General features: G+C 30.3%; 2 protein-coding genes across 2 annotated transcripts; both read left to right on the top strand.

Annotated features, from left to right (window-relative positions):
* Positions 1 to 1,089: 1,089 nt before the first annotated feature.
* LOC107032078 (cell division control protein 2 homolog C) lies at positions 1,090 to 4,721 on the top strand. The gene is made up of 7 exons (XM_015233654.2): positions 1,090 to 1,573; positions 1,655 to 1,716; positions 1,801 to 1,912; positions 2,022 to 2,115; positions 3,469 to 3,538; positions 4,119 to 4,257; positions 4,369 to 4,721. The coding sequence occupies exons 1-7, from the start codon at positions 1,232 to 1,234 to the stop codon at positions 4,459 to 4,461; spliced, it is 912 nt and encodes a 303-aa protein (XP_015089140.1). The 5' UTR covers positions 1,090 to 1,231; the 3' UTR covers positions 4,462 to 4,721.
* A 2,887-nt stretch (positions 4,722 to 7,608) lies between these two features.
* On the top strand, positions 7,609 to 9,509 carry LOC107032512. Its single transcript, XM_015234115.2, has 2 exons — positions 7,609 to 8,031; positions 9,108 to 9,509. The coding sequence occupies exons 1-2, from the start codon at positions 7,694 to 7,696 to the stop codon at positions 9,451 to 9,453; spliced, it is 684 nt and encodes a 227-aa protein (XP_015089601.1). The 5' UTR covers positions 7,609 to 7,693; the 3' UTR covers positions 9,454 to 9,509.
* The last annotated feature ends 547 nt before the right edge of the window (positions 9,510 to 10,056 follow it).

Here is a 10,056-nt window from a genome sequence, read left to right on the forward strand (position 1 = left end):
TTTGACTTTTTTTTGTTTCAATGACTAATTTATAATTATTATTTTGATAATCAAATTTATTTATGTTTCACTAATATTCTTGTAAAACTTATTGTAGATGACCAAATTTTTTCTTCGAATACGAAATTAAATTACAATACACACAAAAAAATAATTTAAATTTTTTTCTTTAAACTAAGGAATAAAAGACAAAAACAAAATAAGAATAAGAAACTCAAATAATTATAATAAAAGAAGTCAGAAAATAATTTATGTATAAAAAAAAATTAAAATATACCTTGAACTTTGGTAGAAGAATCATATATACCCCTAAATAATTTTTTAAAAAAAAATTAGAAGTAATAAATATAAATTTAAAACTAATTTTTTTAACTTCCGTTAAATGAAGGGTATATGTGAGCCATTTTGTAACGGCAGGGGTATATGTGAGCCGTTTGTATAACGGTAAGGGCATATATGAGCCACTTTTATAACGAGGGGTATATCAGCTCCAAATGACAAAGTTGAGGGGTATATCAGACCCTTTTCCCATTATACAAATATGATAAAACTCAAAATAACAAATTGAGACAAACATATACATATGAACTTTTATACAATTATACAAATTATATTATACAAATTACATAATATAAATTATATTATACAAAATTTGAAAACCACGTTTAAACAAACTTTTAATAGTTATACAAAAAAGATTGAATGTATATGGTGATAAAACTGCAAAACCAAAGGAAATCATCATATCCAAATACAAACCATCGTATACAAATACAAATCAAACGAAGAATTGCTAGTAGCGACTTATACAAATGTGATGGCGAATTATACAAACGTGACTAATTATACAAACTCGAAGTCAGCTCACGTAATTAATGATTAATATTAGTCAGGAGTGATAATTATAACAAATTATTGCTATAATAACTAATTAAGTAGTATAATCTTGATGATTTACCATTTTATTCAATAACCTAGTAATATTTAAAAACCAAAACCCAATGAACAACTCAATAATTTTTTTTTTTATATATAAAACAATAAACTAATAACATTATTTTTGAATCAATTTAAGTGACTAGTCAACATTATTTATGGTAGGCGGTAGCATTTGTAGCAATTTGAAATTCAAAACGAAGAGGGGGAAAACCTTCTCTGTTTGCTTTACGCTCCCCGTTCTCTTTCTCTTTCCTTAAGATCTGCTAAACCAATCAATCAAGCTTCATCATCAATGGAGAAATACGAGAAATTGGAGAAGGTAGGTGAAGGAACTTATGGAAAAGTGTACAAAGCAAAGGACAAGGCTACCGGACAATTGGTGGCTTTGAAGAAGACTCGTCTTGAAATGGATGAAGAAGGGATACCGCCAACTGCTCTCAGAGAGATCTCACTTCTTCAAATGCTATCTCATTCTCTCTACATCGTCCGTTTGCTTTGTGTTGAACATATTGACAAAAATGGGAAACCAATTCTTTATCTTGTTTTTGAGTATTTGGATACTGATCTTAAGAAATTCATTGATTCTCATCGGAAAGGACCTAATGCTAGGGCTCTTCCTACTGCCCTCATCCAGGTTTATGCAAAACCCATCTTTCTTTTTCAGTGTTTGTGCTCACCCATATGTTTGATATTGATGTTTGCGTATTTGGGGCAGAGTTTTTTGTTTCAATTGTGCAAAGGGGTTGCTCACTGCCATAGCCATGGAGTTCTCCACAGGTCTAACTTAGCCATGATTAGTGTAGTGTAAATTCTGGTCAATTTACTCAGTGTTAATTGACCCCTTCTTTACGTTATGCTCAGAGATTTGAAGCCGCAGAATCTTCTAGTGGATAAAGAGAAGGGAATACTTAAGATTGCTGATCTGGGGCTTGGAAGGGCGTTTACTGTTCCTATGAAGAGCTACACCCATGAGGTTAATAGCTTTTTAATTTCTCAATACTGTAATTGCCATATAAAATCATCAGAATGATATAGAAAGTTAAGATTGTTGCTTGTGGAATAACTCACTTGCGTTTGTTCAGATTGTTACTCTATGGTACAGAGCTCCTGAAGTTTTGTTGGGATCTACTCATTATTCAACTGCTGTTGATATGTGGTCTGTGGGATGTATTTTTGGTAAGTTTGTTGAGTTGATCAATGTTGTTTACTCTGCTAGGCCAAATTGCTGGTTTGATTCTTTTTGCTTCTTTAAGTTAGAAATGTTTTTTTAACTCTTTACAGTTTTCATGTTGTCTGTTGCTTTGAATTATACCAAAGTTTTAGCCTTTTCTTCCATTGACTAGTTATTGCGCACATCGTTTGATATGTTTATGATCTGATAATTTGACAATACTGTTCGTAATTGATTTGAAATTCAGTCAAGACATAATTTTGTTCTAATATTAAGTAGAACATATTAGTTTTGTAGGATGGTGGTGTAAAATGTCATATCTCGGTTGGAACTTTTCACGAGAAGATGGATTTGGGCAGTTTATGTTCTTTAGTATCACATTTGGATAAATGATGGAGGACTTTGGGTTGCTTTTAACGTAGCTTAGGTATTAAAAGAGCTTTTAGATCTCAGCGGTGTTCATTGATATATCTGCTAGGGTGGCTGAAAAGCACTAGGATGGATATACTAGGAAATGTTCGCATTGTTAGTGAAGGTTCATGCAAGGCACGCTTAAGCTCTTAAATCGTGAGAAGCTTAGGCTTGGGATCTTCTTGAGTGCAGTGATCACGGCTATAAGGTGTATAGACATGGGCTCTTTTTATAGTGGATGGCACTGAACAATAAATATAACTGGAAAAAAGATAATTTTTAACTGTTAAAAAGTGTTATGAATACATTTCTTACTGTTATAAACACAACGGAATTTTGAGATTTAAAACTTTAGATTGGCTTTTGGACTTAATTTACATATTTTCACTTCGTATGTTCCACTTGTTGTTTTTATCTAATTACTTTGTTCATGTAGTTATTGATTGATGCTTATAGTCATTCCTAACAAGAGATCACACCCATGCTTTAATTGCGTTTTGCACTTAAAGCTCTGGCAGACCTTACAAGCTGTAATATGCTTGTTCGCTGCTTGTTGCCTTTGGCAACATAGGTTACATCTCTAGAAGTTCTTATAAAGAACTTGAGTTAAACTACGATCTTATCAATGAAGACTTTTACCATCAATATTTCTTGTGTCGTACAAGCCAAGTAATGTTGCAGAATAAATTCTTGTCGAGCACTTCCATGGAAATTGAAAATGCATTCTAATTGGACCAAGCGGTTCAGGCCAAATGGAAATCACCAATTGTGGATAATTTTCAATTTTTGAGTATGGGTTAACATTGGCAAAGAGATGGATACAAGAAAGAATATTCTTTTAGCTCCTCTAGGGATTGGCCTAGATGTTGAAGACAAACTATATTGCCTGGTTAAATGCATTCACTTTAAGGTAGGTTGTTTTAATTTGTCTTCTCTACGTGATGTAGCCGAGATGGTTAGAAGGCAAGCCTTATTTCCTGGCGACTCTGAGTTCCAGCAATTGCTTCACATATTCAGGTATGTCTATGATCAGTTGCTAAGTTCTTTGTATTTTTCTGCTTTGTGTAATTGCTCTTTAGTTGGTAACAAACACCTCAGGGTTGGCTACTGATGACTATTGTGGTAAAATTATTGGATTTTCAATTATGTTTTCCACATATGAGTTTTGAGGTATTAGTTAGTGTTTTAGATGTTATCTAATGACACCAACTGCCTCCTTGATGAAATTCTAGAAGTTGTTCAGGCTCAAGTATTGAGTTGTTAGGACATTCCTACCTATATATTGCTTTTCCCCTCATGAAATGAAAACTGGATTCATGTTAACAGGAGGATTTTTCATTCCTATCCGAAAAATATGCTGTCCGTAAAAGCAGATTTTTAGAAGGGATATCACAAGTTGAACCACATAGGTTAAAACATTTGGCATATGAGGTTTTACATCTGAAATTTTGAAGAACACCGTCAAGTTTCTAGTACTAAAACTAATTAAATCTCAAGGAACTGAATTTTAGTATTACAACATACTATTTTGTTTTGATAAACTTGGCTAGGCAGGCGAATTGATTATATTATAAATACATTTGTGCAATCGGTGAAGGTTGTTAGGAACTCCAACTGATAAGCAGTGGCCTGGAGTGAGTTCACTCCGCGACTGGCATGTTTATCCACAATGGGAGCCTCAGAACTTGGCCTCTGCTGTTCCAGCATTGGGACCTGATGGTGTGGACCTCCTAACGGTAAATCTCCATCTCATCTATTTATTCATATGCTAATACTTTCAAGTTACTTATTTCTGGTTCTTTGCTAGAACTAAGGAAATAATGCTGTTATGTGTTTGGTCATTGTAGAAAATGCTCAAATTTGATCCATCCGATAGGATTTCTGCGAAAGCTGCACTTGATCATCCATACTTTGACAGCTTGGACAAGTCTCAATTCTGAGGATGCTCACTTGCATCACTTGTTTAAGTACATTCTCAGTCCATGAATGAGGATATCATCGTCTTGGTGATTTGAAATTTGCCATGTTAATCTTGTCACTTTCATATTTCACTGTATTGTTCTAGCTCTTCTAATGTATTTCTAAAAGATCACCTGGAAGAAGGCCTGTTTTGCGGCCAAGTTTAGTGTATTATTACAATGTTTGAGGAAACAAAAAGGTTTATCTTGAGTGATGATTAAGGTACAAAAAGGTTTATATGGTACGAACTAAAATGTTTTCTAGAAAATGGTTTTTTAATCAACTTTTTCCTCAAATTTAAGTAGATACTTCCTAAAAAAATAAAAAATAATAAGGAAACATTTTCCAAATTCACTTTGAATCTCACACCTCAACTTTTCTTCCGAACGTAAATTTTGTGTATTGATTCTCAATACTATTGGAGAACCAAACTCTCAACCTCAATTTGTGATCCAACTCTTGAGTTTCGAATTTGAGTCAAATTTCGAATTAGATTTAGAGGTTGAATTTTGGATTGAGCGTCGGGGTTGGGTAGGTTAGGGTGTCAGTAGAGGCGGAGTCAGGGTTAGGGCCAGTCTTGTGTTGGGATCAGGTCTCGAGTTGAGTCAGTGCTAGGGTCAGGTCTCGAAGTCAGATACTCGCAACAATTCCGAGATACATGCCAAACAAATTATACATGCTACACTAATTATTACTCTTAAACATCATATCGTTAATTTTAACAATGACATATAAATTATTCGTTTGAGATACACACTACAAAATTATGATTTTTTTTTTATGTATCTATAATACATTACTATGTGAGACACATGCTTAACAAAATATACATGCTACAAAATTCGTTTCTCTTAAACATTAGATCGTTACATTTAGGAATGACATAAACATTATTTATTCGACATACACACTCTAAAATTATGACACATTTTTTTTTCATGTATCTATAGTACATTATTATTTGAGTGTGAGGGTGAGAACTGAGATACAAACGGGTTGTTGGATTGCATATCTGATTTTAACTTTGTAAATATATGGTATAATTATTAGAAATTAGTATTATATGTAATATTTCAAAACTAGATGAAAAATGTGTATATATGATATTGAAGTATGTCTAGATAGGTTCTGGAGTGATACATATCCTTTCATTCTTAATTAGAAGTATCGTGTTCGAATCCTCCTAGATACAAAATCGTCTTTGTTAAAACGTGTAATTTTTCAACACAAATTTAGATTTAGTCAGACTTCAATAAAGATATCATTGAGATGTGAGGAAAAAGGAGTTATAGCTTTACCTAATCCCCTAGGCCATAGAGTTACACCTTACTAAAACTAGTTAGCATCACATATACATCTAGTGCACCAACTAGATGGAATAGAGTATGTAGTAGTAACTTCTCCCCTTCATATATAAAAATCGACTGAATTAACACCCAGCCACTCTATTAATATCATTTTTAATAAGTTTAATTGATTAGATGTGTGAAGGGTTTGCAGAAATATCATATCTAACTCATCAATATACTAAAGTTGTTTCTTAAAATTAAAACATTTATTACTCTCTCCGTTCTTATTTACTTGTCAATATTTTCTCTTTTAGTTGTTTCTATTTACTTGTCCATTTTAACAAATCAAGAAAGGACAATTTCTTCTTCCTATTAATACTCTCATTTAAACTTCTTGAAAATTATCAAGTTTTAATTCATCCTTTTTGAAATCATAATTAATAAGGGTTAAATTATAACTTGCCTATGTTAATTATTGCTATCTTAATATATGTGTCATTTCTAAAGTGGATAACTACATGGGGACGGAGGGAGTATTTCTTAGGAAAAAGAAAAAAGTTTTCCTTAAGATATCACTTTGATGGATAATCATTTTCTTTGCGGTAATCAAGATTATTAATGATGAACTCAAATTTATGAATGTCATTTTCAATAGAAGATTTATTTAATTTCTTTGAAATTTTATTTGCTAAACAATATACTTAGAAGTAATCGTTATTGAATCTAGAAAATATTTTTCAAATTAATAAATATTAATTTATCGAGAAAATTAATTACGACCTCAAATTCATGAATATCATTTTCAACAGAAGACTTATTTAAATTCTTTGAAATTTTATTTGCTAAACAATATACTTAGAAGTAATCGTTATTGAATCTCAAAAATATTTTTCAAATTAATAAATATTAATTTATCGATAAAAATTATTTTCTTTTATCAAGAAAGATAGTTTAGGAAAAAGAAAAGGAAAGGCAACATGGGACACTTTCTTCCTCTCAATGTGTTTGTCTTTGTCATAAAGGACCAGCCAGAAATTGCAAATTAAATGTGACACATTCTAGAAAAGTTAGAGTATGAAATTAAAAAAGCTAAAAGCATTAATTGTTACGCGTTGAATAATTAATTAATCAATTTATCTATAAAAAATAAATGAACTTTTATGGTGTGACATAAATTTTTAAAAAAGTTAGTTTAGTGACATTATTAAAAGATAATTTGGCAATATTACCCTTTACTTCTTCACAAAGTCTTCTTTAAAGCTATAGATAGTTGAAAATTCCATTAAATCTTTAATAATTAAATAAATTAAAACATTTTAAACTATCTATTTATTTTGCATCATAAAAAAGTATCAGAAATTCATTAGCTTGGACGGAATGGATTAGTACCCCTTCCTAACTTAGTATGTATTGATTTGACATTATTCGTAAGAAAATATTAATTAACAGTGTATTTTTTAAAAATCAATCTTATTAATGATCCTTTGGAACTCTAAGTTTGACTACTAACTATTTTGTAAAATTATTTAGATATTCTGTTTGTCAAAATTTATATGACTTACTTTTATTTTTAGTCAATTTTATTTATTATCAAGTAATAATTCAACTTTAAAATATACATTTAACATGTGATAAAATGATTCATAGTGCACTAACATCTGATTTATATTAATTTACATCATAATTTTATTTTCTTTAAAATTCGTATTAAGTTAAATTATAACATATAAATTGAGACTGAAAAAATGTTAAAACTCACTTTATTTACTATAATGAACAAGTGAAAGAAGCATGTATATATTTTCTATATAAAAGCCAAGTAAAATGAAATGAACAATAAGTAGCTAGACTCTAACCTACTTTTCTAGAGCCTCAAGTTATAAATATAACACTAATATATTCCATCATCTTATCGATACAAAAAATGCTAGAACTTACCAATAGTAGTAGGAGAATTATAGAAATGGAAATGGAATCATCATCAAACGTAGGAGAAAATACATCATATAATGTTGAGGATTGTAAGTACAAACGAAGACACAAGAGAAAAAAGAAAATATGTATGTTTATTCTATGTGCCTATATGCTTGTTATTATAACCTCTACTATCTTGAATTTCACTGTTTTTAAGCCCAAACGCCCTACAATCACCCTCACTTCCATCACTCTCGAGGACCTGGCCGTGTCTGTCGACGCGGCCAGGTTCAAGGTCAACTTCAACATCACCATGAATGGAAGTGTCTCCATTGAGAACCCTAACAGGTAGAGACAAATTTATGATTTGAATTTTATTGAGTTTGATATTTTGAATTTGTTAGTTTTAATTTTTATAGTACTTTGTAGTTCAATTTCATCACACATATAGATAAATATTATAACAAAAATAACTTTTAGCGGCATTAAATATTGACACTAATAGAGAATGCTAAAGTCTTTACCAGCATTAATTAAGTGTCACTAGAACCACTGTCGCTAAAGGCTTTAGGGACATATACAAAAAGTGTCAATTGCCGCTAAAAATACATATTTAGCGGCAATTAAGAATTAATTATCGCTAATGATCATTTTTGTTTTAGTGGAAGGAAGTATTTCACGTTCTGAATTTTTAAATTTTACCTATTACTTCCTTAATTTATTTTTACTTGTTCAATTTGAAAAAACCAAGAAAGATATTATCATTTTATACTTATTTTACACTTATTCTTAAATATTAATTATTTTCAATTCATTTAGAAATTAGTAAGATGACTTACAGTAATTAGGGACAATATAATAAAATTATAATTTTATTTATAGCTTTTTAAGAAATATATCAAGTCAAACACCAAATAAACATGAGAGGGAGTACTCAATAAATTATGACTTTGGTCTTTGCAAGTATTTAACCTTGAATTAACTAAAATATGCATTTTAGATTCCTTTACATAAATATATATCTAAGTTGTTGTTCAAACTATATTATCTTCTAAATAATATAGAGTAGCAATCCAATTGAGCACAATATACACGATTAATCAATGGTTTAACAACCAATACTTTGTTTGAATTGATGAAGTTAAAAATTTCATATTCCAAATTAATTCAGCATTAAATTTGCTTAACGAAATATTACAAGGAAGTAATTAGAACTTATCGATGTTTAATTTGTAGAAGTGCAATAACTTATACTATACACAAACACTATAATTTTTTTTTATATTATTAATGTAATTTAATTGATATACTAGCACAATAATTACCATTTTTTTCACTAGATTACTACATAATGACCATATGATTTGAAAAATAATAATTTTCAGTTGAACCAACTTCTAACATACACCCATTTCTGTCATTAGGGTTAGTTTTCAATACGAAGACATCAACCCTTATATTGAATATGGAGGCCAAGAAATCGGAGATGTTCACATCCCGGCGGGGAACATCGGGGCACGGACCACGACAACGATGAATTTCACGTTGATAATTATGGCGGATCAGATATCGTCGAATCCTAATTTATTTTCAGACGTAGTTGAAAAGGGGATGTTGCAATTAACTCTTTACATCAAATTGAAGGGCAAAGTAAAACTAAATGTGTTGTTTAAAATCAAGTTCAAAGTTTCCTCTAGATGTGATTTGTCCTTGGATATACGCAATGGAACTCTTGCTAACCAATCTTGTCACTCTAAGATTAAGTTATAGGTTGAATGTACGGGAGACATATTTAGAATTTGAATTTTATAAGTTTTGAATTTTAACGTTGTTATGGGTTCTTTATTTTTATTAAATGAATACATGAGTTAGGTTAAAGCTATATGCCCCCAAAATTCTACGATTATGGGCGAGGTTGGCTTCGAGATAGAGTTCGCCAGAATTCAGTACAACTTTAGCCTAAATTAGGTATATATATTGAAAATTTTATTAAAAACGTATAAGAATTGAATTTAGGATTCAAATGATCTATAAATATGCTTGAGGTCCGTGTTTTATTTCAAATTTTGAATCTGTCAGTATTCATCAATACAAACCAAAAAGGATGCCTTATTAAACATCACAATTAAAGTAGGAAGACAATCCCTTTCATCATGTTTTAACTATCGTGCTTATTAAAAATAATTGATTTAACGTAAATTATAATTTTAATTATTTATTTTCATCTTTATTTCTTTGAATAAATACGCAAAGAGATTAATATGATAATATTAAATTGAATAATAAAAATTAGCTAATTATATTATTATTTTTTAAAACGTGTAACATAGAAAAATATCCTAAATTCTTACCAACTATTTTGATCAATTTTTC

The sequence above is a fragment of the Solanum pennellii genome, chromosome 10, assembly GCF_001406875.1.
Source record: "Solanum pennellii chromosome 10, SPENNV200".
NCBI classification, from domain to species: Eukaryota; Viridiplantae; Streptophyta; class Magnoliopsida; order Solanales; family Solanaceae; genus Solanum; species Solanum pennellii.

Coding starts and splice junctions, on each gene's coding strand:
- LOC107032078 (XM_015233654.2), top strand. CDS start 1,232: ATGGAGAAATACGAGAAATTGGAGAAGGTAGGTGAAGGAACTTATGGA. Junction 1,574..1,654: donor TTCCTACTGCCCTCATCCAG/GTTTATGCAAAA, acceptor TATTTGGGGCAG/AGTTTTTTGTTTCAATTGTG. Junction 1,913..2,021: donor TGAAGAGCTACACCCATGAG/GTTAATAGCTTT, acceptor GCGTTTGTTCAG/ATTGTTACTCTATGGTACAG.
- LOC107032512 (XM_015234115.2), top strand. CDS start 7,694: ATGCTAGAACTTACCAATAGTAGTAGGAGAATTATAGAAATGGAAATG. Junction 8,032..9,107: donor TCCATTGAGAACCCTAACAG/GTAGAGACAAAT, acceptor TTCTGTCATTAG/GGTTAGTTTTCAATACGAAG.